Source organism: Coregonus clupeaformis, chromosome 18 (genome assembly GCF_020615455.1).
Source record: "Coregonus clupeaformis isolate EN_2021a chromosome 18, ASM2061545v1, whole genome shotgun sequence".
In the NCBI taxonomy this organism is placed as follows: domain Eukaryota; kingdom Metazoa; phylum Chordata; class Actinopteri; order Salmoniformes; family Salmonidae; genus Coregonus; species Coregonus clupeaformis.
Window position 1 is genome coordinate 51,007,827 of NC_059209.1, and position 14,919 is coordinate 51,022,745.

Genomic DNA, 14,919 nt, shown 5'->3' on the forward strand with positions numbered 1-14,919 from the left:
GATTGTAACTTCCATCAATGTAATTGTCTGCATCACTTCCACCATGACAGTGTTACATCTCCTCCTCTCTCTCTCTCTCTTTCTCTCCCTCTCTCTCTCACCTCCACTTTGATGGCACAGCGGCCGATGGCTCGGACTGCCTTCCGCACAAAGTCCACATCCACCTCAGTGGCATACTCCTTCAGCTCTGCCAGCACCTATGAAACCACCAGCATGGGGTCACTGATACTGGCTTTTATGTTGTCTAGGAATCACACATTACTGCTTGTCCATGTTACCTACCAAAATGTTACTTACAATCAAACATCATGGCTTCCATTGGAAGTAAAGGTTGTAACTGTAATGGGATTGTGGTGTGTGTGTGGGTCACCTGGGCGATGTTGGCTTGAGATGCCAGGCGGATCATGATGTCCAGTTTCTCCAGCTTGACATAGATGGGGTCATTGTACTTCACAAAGAACACCTTCATCTCATGCTTCAGGATCTCTGGGCTGCACAGAGAAACAGGTACGGTCGATATCAAAAGAAAAGTAATTTGTAATTTCAATAAATGGTGGAATTAGTAGAATACAGCCAACACATTAATGTGCTGAGGAAGCACTGGCAGGGTCCCAAATAGCACCCTATTCCCTATATAGTGCACTTCTTTTGACCAGGGCCCAGGTAGCACACTATATAGGGAATAGAGTGTCATTTGGACTGCACACACTGAATAGCTGTAATTATCTGAATAACTCATTTCTGTTGGTAGGCCCTCTATCTCTCCCCAGGCCTTCCTACCGTTTCTGCACGATGAGGTTGATGTTCCTCAGGGCCACATACTGCAGCTCAGGCTCTGCAGACAGCAGGGTGACCAGGGGTGGGGCCAGCTTCTTCAGCAGGGTGCCATAGTAGTCCAGGTCCTTAGGAAGCATCTCCATGAACTTCATCAGCACCTTGACCGCTGACAGCACCACCGCAGAGTTGGCATGGGACAGACGGGGGGTCACCCGCTCACAGATACTACAGCAGGAGAGCGGGAGGGGAGGACGGAGATGAGACGAGGGACGAGTACAGATTATGGGGAAATTGACACCTCATATACAGCAGATGATATGGACACTGACAGGGAGAATCAGTGCGTCAGAGACAGTGTAATGAATGAGGTGGCATCCTGTGCTTTCTGACCTCTGGGACTCGCGGTCGTCGCGAGGGGTGTAGTTGGCCAGGCAGTCCAGGATGAAGATCTGGCCCCACTCGGTGCACTCGTTGAGGGCCGTCAGCAGCTTGTTGATGGACTGGGGGTTCAGGTCCAGCAGGTTGCTGTTGGGGTGGGACTCTGCAATCTCAGACAGGGCTGCCACGGCATTCGCTACCACCTGACAGAAGGAGAGGGCGAGAGAGTAGGTCAGTTAGACTGCAAGAACACATACCCTAGTGGATGGCAATGAGATGACGGAAGGAATTCATTGCCAAACAGCGATACAAATCTGATACCGCAAGTGCCCTTTTCTATACTGGTAAAACCTCCCATTCGTGAAAAGTAGTACTATAGCCAGTAGTCTAGCCCAGAGGCAGGTAGTCTAGCAGTCTGGTCAGCCTGCCGTGGGAGCCTCACCATGGGGTTGGAGTCAGAGATGAGGTCCTTGAGGGTATCCAGGAAACCCTGGTCCTCCACCAGCTGGGCGTTGATGTCATGGAGCTTGGCGACGCACACGGCTGCAGTCTTCCTCACGTAGGGGTCCTCGTCCTTCAGACACTTCCTCAGAGGCTCACACAGGTACTCAGTGATCTTGTCCACGCGGATGCAGCCCATAGTACGCACAGCCAGGGCCCGGATCAGGGGGTTAGGGTCCTCACAGTCCTGAAGGGGGAGGAGAGTCTCTGTTCGTTTTTAACACACTGAAGAGTATCGAGATGTAGTTACCACAGTTCTCTCACTTGACAGTGAGAAAAATATTTTGTGCAATAGGTCAGTGCCGTATGCCCTGGTGTTGTGCTTTACCTTGACGAAGGTGTTGACAGCCATGATGGCCATGTCGGGCTGGCTCTTGGCATAGTTCATCAGGTACAGGTAGACCAGCTTCTTCAGCTCAAGGTTGTCAGTCTGCATGCAGTTCACCACGTCTGGAAACAGGGCACTAGGGGAGGGGGTGCCATAGAATGACATATAGAATCATGAAGGTCTATGACATCAGCCACTCTAGTGAAATATAGGTTCCCTATGGCGGGAGCAGTCAGTATGGGCCATGACTATCCACGGCATTCTCACATGTTCAGAGGTGACACGGTGCCACCCGAGCGCGGCAATGGACCATGTTATAGCGTACCTTTTGACAATGAGTTTTTGACACAGGTCTAACAGAACTCACCTGACATCCTTCCCAACGGTCATGGAGGCAATGACCTTCTTCACAGCCTCCTTCTTCTTCTCCTTCTTATCGCTGTTCAGCTCAGCTTTCAGCTCAAAGATCTCTCCTGCACAGAACATACCATTATAACAGATAGCAAAAGTGTGTGTACGTGGAGTAGTCATGCATAATTCTTTAGATCAAGACTGGTGTGTGTAATATAACCAGTCAGTGAAGGGTGCACTGCACACACTGCTGTTACTTTGATTACAATTAATTTCATGACATGAACACATGTATTGTTATAGAGATACGGTTGACCTAGAATTGATTAAACACTGGATGAAGCTTGGTTAAACAACACTCCATAGAGGGTGGTCTACGGTGATAGGTGGGATGGGCTGAGAGTGGTTGAGGGGTGGGATTAAAAAGCTCATGTTTGGTAATGTATTATTGTATATAAAAGTACCATATGTAAAATGTACAGTACCAGTCAAAAGTTTGGACACACCTACTCATTCAAGGGATTTTCTTTATGTTTACATTATAGAATAATAGTGAAGACATCAAAACTATGAAATAACACATATGGAATCATGTAGTAACCAAAAAAAGTGTTAAACAAATCAAAATATATTTTATATTTGAGATTCTTCAAATAGCCACCCTTTGCCTTGATGACAGCTTTGCACACTCTTGGCACTCTCAACCAGCTTCATGAGGAATGCTTTTCCAACAGTCTTGAAGGAGTTCCCACATATGCTGAGCACTTGTTGGCTGCTTTTCCTTCACTCTGCTGTCCGACTCATCCCAAACCACCTCAATTGGGTTGAGGACGGGGGATTGTGGAGGCCAGGTCATCTGATGCAGCACTCCATTCTCCTTCTTAGTAAAATAGCCCTTACACAGCCTGGAGGTGTGTTGGGTCATTGTCTTGTTGAAAAACAAATGATAGTCCCGCTAAGCCCAAACCAGATGGGATGGCGTATCGCTGAAGAATGCTGTGGTAGCCATGCTGGTTAAGTGTGCCTTGAATTCTAAATAAATCACAGACAGTGTCACCAGCAAAGCACCCCCACACCATCACACCTCCTCCTCCATGCTTTATGGTGGGAACTACACATGCAGAGATCATCCGTTCACCCACACTGCGTCTCACAAAGACAAGGCGGTTTGAACTAAAAATCTCAAATTTGGACACCAGACCAAAGGACACATTTCCACCAGTCTAATGTCCATTGCTCGTGTTTCTTGGCCCAAGCAGGTCTCTTCTTATTGGTATCCTTTAGTAGTGGTTTCTTTGCAGCAATTCGACCATGAAGGCCTGATTCACACAGTCCCCTCTGAACAGCTGATGTTGAGATGTGTCTGTTACTTGAATTCTGTGAAGCATTTATTTGGGCTGCAATTTCTGAGGCTGGTAAGTAACTCTAATGAACTTATCCCCTGCAGCAGAGGTAGCTCTGGGTCTTCCTTTCCTGTGGTGATCCTCATGAGAGCCAGTTTCATCATAGAGCTTGATGTTTTTTGCGACTGCACTTGAAGAAACTTTCAAAGTTCTTGAAATATATTTACATTTTAGTCATTTAGCAGACGCGCTTATCCAGAGCGACTTACAGTTAGTGAGTGCATACATTATTTTAATTTTTTTTCATACTGGCCCCCCGTGGGAATCGAAACCACAACCCTGGCGTTGCAAACGCCATGCTCTACCAACTGAACTACATCCCTGCTGGCCATTCCCTCCCCTACCCTGGGCCAATTGTACACCGCCCCATGGGTCTCCCAGTCGCGGCCGGCTACGACAAAGCCTGGAATGTTCCGTATTGACTGACCTTCATGTCTTAAAGTAATGATGGACTGTCGTTTCACTTTGCTTATTTGAGCTGTTCTTGCCATAATATGGACTTGGTCTTTTACCAAATAGGGCTATATTCTGTATACCCCACCTACCTTGTCACAACACAACTGATTGGCTCAAACGCATTAAGACGAAAAGAAATTCCACAAATTAACTTAAGAACGCACACTTGTTAATTGAAATGTATTCCAGGTGACTACCTCATGAAGCTGGTTGAGAGAATACTAAGCGTGTGCAAAGCTGGCATCAAGGCAAAGGGTGGCTATTTGAAGAATTTCAAATAAAATATATATTTTGATTTGTTTAACACTTTTTTGGTTACTACATGATTCCATATGTGTTATTTCATAGTTTTGATGTCTTCACTATTATTATACAATGTAGAAAATAGTAAAAATAAAGAAAAACCCTTGAATGAGTAGGTGTGTCCAAACTTTTGACTGGTAGTGTATGTATATGCAGCAGAAAAGCTGTAAAAACAAAAATAATATGTGTCCTTCAAAGAGGGGGGTGGTGGTGGATGGGTTAATATATATATTTTCTATATATATTTTTTTTTATAAAACACTGCACATCTCCAAGATACGTCTACAGACCTGCTCTATTTGTAGGGCCAACTGTATATGTAGGTGCAAAGACAAACACAGACAGAGTAGAGGCTGGACTTCAACCTCTCCTCAGTGCAGCCTGTCCTCACGTAACACTACAGATCAGTTCAGCTTCTCTCTAGGAGTATTTACTCTCACAAACACCACTCTGTCTGTGGGCTTAACCTTGAGCCCAACTTCTCCCTGGTTCCAAGGGTAGAAAACCCATTAATGAGCCTCCCTCACACCTACACCCACACACAGACACAGACAGTCGTGATGATCATCTGCCTGACGGACAATAAAACAAAGCGAAGGGATGCTTATGCAGCACTTCTGACTCCAATGTCTCATACAAGGCAAACAGACATGAGGAGACAAGTCTCCTTCATAAGCACTATATAAGTTTGAATGGTAGTGATTGAAGGGTAGTGATTGACTGGCTGTTTGGGGGCTGTTTTTGGAGAGGTGAGAGAGGATGCAGAGGGAGGAAGACAGCCGGGGAAAGCCGGAGGGACAGCAGGAGGGCTAACTTAAGGAGTGCTAAAGCCTGAGGCCCCTAATCTTATTTAGAGGACAACCTCAGCTGTTCTATTCCTGCTTTCATCAGCCAAACACATGAAACACACACAGCCAAGCTGCTGCTGAGCCCTGTTTTCTACTTGTTTTGATGATGTTGCTTTCTCTTCGCTGCAAATACCCTGAAGCTGACATTTATTTTTTTGACAGTTTGTGGTTGGGAGCAATTCATTTCTATAACATTCTCTCTATAACATTCTCTAAGTCAACAATTGTTACACATGGTGGCTCTTTCCATCAGCGGGGTCATGAAGCCTGTTTCCATAATTTTGACAGCAACTCAGAATTAATTTTGATGCTGTAAAAAAAACAAATACATATTTAAAATTAACTTTTGAAAGTCAAAAGGTGTACCAGACCTTTCTTGGTAGTGGTGAAATACTTAGAGTCCGTCATCTTGGATCCAAATTGCCGGTTCTCCTGCAAGAGAGAGAGAAAGAATGAAAAGAGAAAAACAGGCTCAAGGTATATTTTTCCTAAAAGGAGAGGGATCCGCGAAGAAGACAGGAAACTGTAGAAGTGCAAGTGCAGGCAAAATAGAAGGAAGTCCTGTCTTCATCATTTGGACACTTGGCTGTGATGTATTTTTTATGAGATAACACAATGGACAATGTGTAAAAACACATTGGTCGACGACCCCCCAAAAAGTTAAAACCCTCCTGGTCAGCATATAGGACTACTTAATCAGCCAGCCTCTGACTGGAGCTGTCCTTTGGAGTCCACGGAAACTCAGTATGCAGTCCTGGAGCCCTGCAGCGCACAGCAATATCCCTTTCCTGTTGTTGAATACCACACTTGATCCACCACCTTTATGCGAAAGATCTTCCCACTAAGAAAAAAAGACTGTTCTCTGCACAAAAAAACAACACTGCAAAGTAGCAGGCTTTGAAAGTAACAAAGCTCCTGTGAAATCAAAAACATTTGTCTCTTATTTCACTGGATTAACCCCCCCCCTCCCCAACTTTAGAACTACAGGATGAGATTGGGCAATGGATCTCACATGTTGATGAAATATGAATGATGCTGTGAGTAGCCAGTGCATTGACTCAAGTATTTCATCCATCAACATTAACCCAATTCTAGTACTTACTTTTTTCCTGCATGAGGTAGTCCTATGGATATCAAATGTATTGACTGTATGAAAAAATCATTTAGACATACAAAACCACCAGAGTAAAAGAAAAATGGCACAAATTACTACCATGTTATCACACCCTGCTCCCAAAGTGATAGTGCTGAGAGCACAATGCCTGTTGTGAGGCTGTCTGGTCGGGCATTGATAACAATGTTGCTGCCTACCACACTGTCTGGACAAGTTTGTAAATTGCAGTGCTGTGTGGTGGTGGTGGTTCATTTGACAGGACCCTCATCAAATTCCCTGGGACTAAAAGTCGATCTGATTCAGAAGCTGGAGAGTCAGAGGAACAAATATATTCAGGTTAATCTTAGATAGAGTTATGCTAGTTAAAATCTTATTGAATTGAGGCGCATGAATAAAACGTCTTGCCTATATCCAAAGTGAAGGTATAAACTATAACTGTATCATGACAATCAGATCTGTGGCCCTTTGTGAATAAATATATCAACTGAATAATTGCTCCCGAGTGGCGCAGTGGTCTAAGGCACTGCATCTCAGTGCTTGAGGCGTCACTACAGACCCCCTGGTTCGATTCCAGGCTGTATCACAACCGGCCGTGATTGGGAGTCCCATAGGGCGGCGCACAATTGACCCAGCGTCGTCCGAGTTTGGCCGGTGTAGGCCAAATAAGAATTTGTTCTTAACTGACTTGCCTAGTTAAATAAAGATAAAATAAAAAACGCTAACAGCAGGGCTAATTGCTGTGTTATGGCAACTAGCAGTCAACGGCCAGCTGTCATAATGCAAATGTGGCCTAAAACAATGACTGACTCTGCATCTAGCGTGAAGTAAATTATTCCCCAAAGACACCATTTTCTGTAAATTAATCAATATTTTCAACAGCTACCTAGCTAGCAAATTTGTCAAGTTCTAGTAAATGAGCTGAAATTGACAAACACTGCGTGGTATCTCTGCCAGCGAACAGGAGCCATTTGACAGCTGTCAAAATCAAGCTATTGACAGATTGTAATTAGTTTGCTAACAGCTAGGTTACTAATAGTGTTAGTTAATTGGCTAACTAGCAACTTAGTTACAACAGTTTCAAGTTTCAATGTCACGTGCACAAGTACAGTGAAATGCCTTTCTTGTGAGCTCTATTTAAACCCAACAATGTAGCTAGCCTGGTACTAATCAATTTCAACAACAGATGCTAGTTTAACGCGGGGCCATACACAAATATGTGAATATCCTGTAGTTAGCTACTTAGCTATGACCTATGTGGATAATGTACAGTGTTAAAAACCCTGGCAAACTATTGTTATCATAACTAGCTACACATTTTCACACTTCCTCCTTGTCATTGCTAACACACATTAATAGCCAACAACAGCTAGCTAGCTAGCTAGCCAGATTGGTTAGCATTTCATCGGCTTAGCTCTCGTTCATCTTAAAAGCTAACTTGTATCAAGCAAAATCGAACCGCACAAATCAGATTTAAAACATCTCTTTCTAACTTCGACTGATGATTGATTACTCACGCATAATTGATTAGCCCACTCCATATTTGCTTGATGAATGAACCTGCTGCTCAACGACTGTACAATTTGCTAGGTACTGTAGCTGATGCTATGTTGCTCTGTCTAAAGAAATTACCTTCTAAAGTAGGGGCTTAAGGAAGCCTATGCCCGGATAGTAAAGCTCTTAATCTATCGACCTATTTTCAAATCCAACCCCACAGAATTAACGTGCCTACTGAAGTTAAAATTAGACACGACACATAATAAAACAGAAGAGAAATCCGACATCAGCTTACCGTTGCGAAGTGTGTGTTTAATTTGGCCTTCGTTCCCTCCCACTTGAAAAGCTATCATCGATCATGGTGTTTTTTACTTCCGACTTCCGCAATAAGGTAATTTTAGGTGGATAATAATTATGACATTTTCTAATTTGGTGAGAAGATTATCTTTAAATGGGTATCAGATCACTATTTTTTTCACATGTTAAATAGACCAATCAAGCCTTTTTATTGAATGTTCAGACAGAAATGTCAACAACTAGCTATATGCCCAAACTGAGATGGAGCTTGATCATAAGTCTTATTTAAAAATATTAGAACATTTATCTGAATAACAAAATCTCTCTCTCTCTCTCTCTCTCTCTCTCTCTCTCTCTCTCTCTCTCTATCAAACACAAACACACCTGTATAAAACTAAAGAAATGTGTACCCTAAATAAAAACATAATTTGCCATGTCAAGGTCAGCAATGTGAGATATAAGAACGCTTCCACTTCATCTTTCCTGGATTTTATGGCGGTTATCACTGTGAACATGGTTTTTAATGACTTTTGGTTATAGGGCCTATAGGCTATGGACTTTCTAGTCTCATTTAAAAAGTTGCTTCAAAACCTACTGCATAGACTAACCTCAGTCACCACTGGCATGATTAGAGGTCCTCTCACCATAATTTCACTTCCCTAAAAGTATCAACAATAAAAATGCAGTTGCTAGGAGACCATACAAAACCACAAATCAGAGGAACATATTTTATTACAAGAACAGCTTGACAGCAATTGATTTTTCAAGGAAGAGTGAAGTCTTGGTATTGCAGTATTGCTATTTAATACAGACAAATTCCACAAATGTAAAGCACTCGTCTTCAGTACATTTAAATGTCATTGTTTGATAGAAGATAACATCAGCAAATGAGGCTTAAACACAAAAATAAATTGGAATGGACATTCAAAATTGATGTGATGATCCGTTTAATTTCATTACTTTTTATTATACCATTTAGACAGAGATATCAGAGAGATAAAAGGGAGAATGAGAGAGCGAGAGAGCGAGAGAGAGAGAGATGATTCGTTATTTTAAAAGCAGTGTTTGACAAACAAAAACCAAAAGCAACGTTGCACCCTAAGGAGAAAGTCAAACTAGAAAATAATTTTGCAATTACAGTTGAATTGACAAACTCAATCATTAGACCATGGTTTTCAACATGTTTACTGGTAAAAACTCTGTCACCTGTTTACCCATCATGCATGTTTTAATATTTCAAACCCATTTGATAATTGAACATTTTAATTGAAAATCTATCAAAAACAAATATATAAATAGTACTTTTTTAAAGACAGCTACATGTAAAAGCAATACCATGAAATGGTTGATCAACTTCTCACTGGGTCAGTCAAGAGAGAAAATTAATATTGGCTAATAATGCAAACAGAGGCTACTTATGCCAGTGGAGGGTAAAATAAAAATGCAACTATCTTTGAGCAGTTAAAAGAATAGGCAGTGTGTAGGTTGGCTCCTTCCTGTGTAGTTATCAACAAAACCTGTGACCCTCTTGGATTGGCTCTATTCATTGCTGGAGTGTTCCCTTAATACAGCAAATAAATGAAGAATCAGGATATTTTTTAAATGCATAACAGCATCTGCTGTATTGTGACTATTTGGTTGATGTGTGGACATTAATTGGCATGATAAACATGTTTAAAAGCAAATATTTTAACAATCAAAATCCTCAAGTCAAAGACACAAAAATACATGAAAACATTCTCAGAAATAGTACACCACCACCACCTATGGCCTCAAGTGTCTGCAGAGAATTAATAAGATCACTGGAACCCTGTGCATTACTGAACTAGGGGCTCTGGTTAAAGCCATTAGGATAATGGAGAGCCACAGTTCTAACAAAAACAAATATTTTCCTTTTATGACTTATTCTGGGCCCTCACCTCACTGCCTTCAGACTCTACATACAGCATTGTTTTTCACTTAGAGCCACACCTGTAACTGGAGACCAACTCATAAATAAATAAATAAGGCCAACAACATTCCTCCCTTCTTTTCATCAACAGCTCTACCTACGTTCCCATTTACACCAGAACACCTGGTACATATTCCTATACTGTATGTACACTCAGATTCAGTTTGCTGAAAGATGCGCACACACCAACTCTTTCCACTCTGCTTGTGCAATCAGTTTACTGAAAACCCACTGCAACACAGTCCCTGTCATTCCACTTTAAAACCATTCATAGCAGTTTTAAAACCTCTAAAGCCTTTTTAAAGTGTCAACCCTACAGTTGTATCCCTGGCCTGCTCTGTTATTGATATTACCAATAAGGCAAGAGTCCATTACATTGGACAGACATATCTATTACACTATCAATTATTCATGTCCATTCTCCACATAAAAGCACTCAAGAAAAATCTACACATATTCTTAAGCCATTTCAATACACCACACAATACATCACGATGAACAATCATCTACTCCAAACCAATCCAGCAAAACACGCACATGATCAAAACTCAATCTGTGAAGGAATTTCATCCAAATATGAGACAATCTTTTTACAACCACTAGATGTCACTGAAGACCCTTTGATGAGAGAATGGTTTGTCTATGTATCTATCATACAAATAGATTATAATCCATCTCAAATAAGATGGTGCTTTTAATTTAGTGTCGTTGAACAATTCTACATTTTGAGAAACAAACTGATGGTGATGGCAATGACACTCGTGGTGGATGGGTGTTGTTGTTGGGCACTAACGTTCTCAAACCACACTCAAACACACATTTTAAGGCAAAGGGAATTGTCAAGGCATTTCCAACAGCAATATTGCATAGCTAAGGCAGCATATAACCCCATACAGCAAATATTTACACATTTCATAATTACGTCTTGTTATATACACTATAACCACATCTTTATGCAAGTATACATATACCTGTATATACACATGTACATACAGTATATATACACATTCATCCACTTTAACAGTCTTTTGTACACATATTTTAGTGTTGATTTTCATGTTGAGATAACTCTTGATCATTGGAAGTATTCAACTTTGCTGTTTCAGTGACAATGACACATAATCATCTTACTCTTACCCCAGACTGCAGTTAACACATACAACATCATGTGAAAAATCCTACTTTGTATATTTTCACAATAAAAGCTCAAAACCTAATCAGAAGACATCACTCAATCATGGCCATGTGGATTGGCAGTGAGAAAGTGACATCATACATGTATGGCAATGAACAGGTCAGGATGCAGGGGGTTGGTGGGGGAAGGTGAGTAGTAGTGCACATATGGAATATGTAGTGTGTATAAAGTCCAACGGACTTTTAGATGTGAACATTGTACAGTAATGTATTGTAGAGTATTGTATTTATATATGAGTCCAAAACAGATTAGATCTGTAAAGATGTCCACAGAAGGTAACTAGCAGAGGGTGGGTGGCAGTATGGAGAATGAGAGAAAGTATCTGTTACAGCACGCTCTCCACACAAGCATTTTGACAATCAAAGCAGACAGAGATGCTGTAGCATACACTGTCCACTAGAGGGAGCCAGTCCAGTTGACTTCATGATGATGCTAGATGATGATGCTAGTGATTCACTGCTCCTGCCTGGGGTTCTTACCTCCCCCTCAGCACTGGCACTTTTTCAGCGATGCATATGACTGCACATATGTTATCTCTCTCTCTCTCTATAGTTGCAGCATAACATGGGGCTTTCAAGACAGTGCCTGCTTTGTATTAGACACTTTATGATTGACCAAAGCATCCCTCAACTTAAACAATAGTATTAGATTCTGGATCAATCCTTTGGTAATAAATAATTAGGCTTAGAGTGCAAAGAATAGAATGGGATACTGAAACCCTGACCATTATAGACAGGAAAGGGCCTGACTGCATTTCAAAATGAGGGAGTGTGCAACATGCTCTATAAAAATAGTCTGTAGCCCGGTCTCCAGTCTATTTTAGACAGTAGTCAGTTTTCATTTGACAACAGACTCTTCTATATCAGTATCATCATGATGAGTTAGTTGTGTGCTACATCCAAGCCTCAGTGTCCAGGCCGCTCCCTGACTCTACAGAGTAGGAGCGGTTCCTGTTGCCCATGGCGGGGGAACGTGACTGAGGGTGGATCAGGTCAGCAAAGGCCTGGTGCATGGCCTTGCGTGAGGGTGGATGGCCATTGGAATGGGAGCTCTGAGGGGACTGTGGCGGGGTGGGGCTGTGGAGGGGAGTATAGTTGCCCCTGGCCTGAAGGTCTCTGTAGCTGACTGGGGTGGGGATACGTGACGGGCTGTTCCCTGGCCGGTTGTCTGTACGGGGTCTGACCCTGGGCCTCAGCTTGAGCTTGTAGATGGAGGGCACCCTGTCAGCCTTCTTCCCTGCCCTCTTGGGCCGGAGTACTACACCCCCATCAACAGCATCCCCATTGGCCAGGGGAGGAGGTGGGGGAGAGGACTCTGAGCGTGATTCACTCAGGCTGAAGCACATGGAGGAGCTCTCACTGGAGGAGTCATCCTGGAAGGAGCAGTCCTCCAAGGGGGGCAGGGGGATGGGCGAGGGACAAGACTCTGGGGGAGGGAGGTCATCATTGGGGTCTCCATCCTCCAGGTCGTAGGGGAAGCTTGGTTGGTGATCCTCCAGAGGGATGTTTCCCTCAGGCCCTGAGCCCCAGCCAAGCTGACCCTGCTGGCTCTCCATCAGCATCTCTGCTGGAGCACCACTGACATGGCCCCCCCCATTCATGCTCCTGGGGTGGAAAGGAAGTTGTGAGGGGGCATGGCTGAGAGGTATGCCCAGCTCCGAGTCTCTCTGGCCAGGCAAGGAGGACAGGAGCTCCCCTTCCTCCATGGAACTGGAGATGGCAGGGAGCTTCCTGAGACCTCCACCTCGCCCGCCCCAGCGCTCTGGTTCTGCGTGCCCACCGTTGGATAGTCCGCCAGGGCTATGGCCATGCAGTGGGCCCAGGGTATCCTCCAGTCCTCCACAGGAACGTGGGTTAGTTCTCTTGGACTCCCGGAGGTCAGGCAGACCACCTACCTTACCCCCCACGTTGAGTGAGGAGGTGGAGGAGTTGGAGGAGGAGTAGGCCGAGTCAGTGACGTTAGGGTCAACAGAGGCAGGCGTGCGGAGGGTTTGGGGCCCAACCCCCTGCTGTGGGTGTGAGGAGGCGGGCAGCTGAAGGGTGCCCCCCCCTGTGGGTCTACTAGGCCCCCCTCCACCCTGCCCCGTGTTAGCCAGGAACTCAGCCTCGAAGCTGCGGTACAGGTCCTGCTCCTTCTGGGGGTCCAGGTTGGGCAGGATCTGGACGTTATAGCCTAGCCCCTCCTCCTCAGGTTCCTGTCGCTCAGAGCCGGCCCACCCTCTGTGGCCATGCCCATTGGAGCGAGGGCCGTGGGAGGTTCGAGGGGAGCGGGGTCCATGCCCATGGTGGTGAGAGGAGCGGGGGGAGGAGGAGTGAGGAGAGCGCCGGCCTGCCTGGGAGACGGGAGGCAGCAGCCTACTCCTCCCCACCGAGGGGGAGCGTGGAGCGGGGGGCCTGGGAGCCACCATAGTCTTCTTACTGAGGCTGCTGCTCTGAAGCCCTTTGATAGGTGAATTAGAGCAGCAGGATGATTGTCTCCTTGAGAAACCTCCACTGATTCTGGGGGAGGCGGGGGGCAGTTGTTTGGTCCTCAGCTCCTCTCGTCTGTCAGAGGATTGGGGCTGCGAGGCCCCGTGACGGGGAGAGGGTCCAGGGCTGGCATCGCTGGTCCGACTCCGGCTGGGCATCTTTCCCTGGCTGTGGGAGCGCAGGGCCTGGAGCCTGTGTGGGCTTTCAGGCCCCAGAGAGCGGCCCCTTTCCCCACGGCTGCTCCTGAGCCCGTCAGAGGGGCCCTGTGGGGGGCTGGGTTTGAGGATGGAGGCGGGGGCAGGGCGTTCCCGGGAGTGGCTGCGTGCGCGGGGCATTGGGGGGCGCAGGGCTGGGACCTGTCCTCCTCCTCCTCCAGGCCTCTCGATCACATGCTTTCCCTCCTTCCTGTTGACCAGCAGGACCACCTCCTCTCCGGAGCGGCGGGTGCCCCCCAGAGAGAAGCGGCCTCCCCCTGCCCCTCCTCCTCCTCCCTTAGAGGAGGCTGTAGAGGAGTCGCTGTCCCCTGACAGACGGCGGGTCACTGGCAACAATGACGACTCCTTAGACCTGCAGAACACAGAGGAAGACAGACAGGGAGTTACTTATAGTTACAGTATCTTTGATTTATTTCTGGCCTGAAATTATATCATTGGAATAAAATAAATATAACATTATATTTTTTAAACATTCATACTAGTTTGAGAGAAAAAAACTTGCTCAGAGGCCATTCTCCAACCCAGCACAATAGTGCCTATGCCTCCCCCCACTCCCCTGGCCCTGACAGGTTTACAGTAAACACCATCCACCTCCAGTCCATGATGGGTCCTGTGACCTCCAGGGATCATGAGGAACCTCCCTGCAGGCTTCTGCTGTTGCTGATGCCTACCCTGACTGACACACGTAGAGCTGGGTGCTTCTCAGAACACTGGGCTGGATCAGGCTCAGGGATTACAGGGAAGATGAGAGCAAGTGGGGGCAGGATTATAGGCCCTGTGGATTTAGTGACACCACACACAGCCGCAGAGAGCGCTGCCTGCCCTGCTTTCCCAGAGCTC

At 45.2% G+C, this 14,919-nt stretch overlaps 2 protein-coding genes across 5 annotated transcripts in view; both read right to left on the reverse strand.

Annotated features, from left to right (window-relative positions):
- Positions 1 to 8,304, reverse strand: part of LOC121530963 (AP-1 complex subunit beta-1) — a 35,232-nt gene extending 26,928 nt beyond the window's left edge. For 2 of the 4 annotated variants that reach the window (XM_041836379.2, XM_041836378.2), the window contains exons 1-9: positions 7,974 to 8,230; positions 5,717 to 5,777; positions 2,352 to 2,457; positions 1,985 to 2,120; positions 1,598 to 1,843; positions 1,168 to 1,358; positions 781 to 1,002; positions 371 to 491; positions 102 to 197 (exon numbers count right to left, since the gene is read on the reverse strand). In XM_041836379.2, coding sequence (XP_041692313.1) covers positions 102 to 197; positions 371 to 491; positions 781 to 1,002; positions 1,168 to 1,358; positions 1,598 to 1,843; positions 1,985 to 2,120; positions 2,352 to 2,457; positions 5,717 to 5,777; positions 7,974 to 7,997 — 1,203 coding nt within the window. In that variant the 5' untranslated portion in view covers positions 7,998 to 8,230. The other 2 variants (XM_041836377.2, XM_041836376.2) reach the window with 2 other exon arrangements.
- Positions 8,305 to 9,035: 731 nt separating this feature from the next.
- The window catches only part of gas2l1 (growth arrest-specific 2 like 1), a 41,804-nt gene continuing 35,920 nt past the window's right edge, over positions 9,036 to 14,919 (reverse strand). The window contains exon 6 of the mRNA XM_041836380.2: positions 9,036 to 14,431. Within this exon, the coding sequence (XP_041692314.2) occupies positions 12,289 to 14,431 (2,143 nt within the window). The 3' untranslated portion in view covers positions 9,036 to 12,288. The remainder of the gene's footprint in view (positions 14,432 to 14,919) is intronic.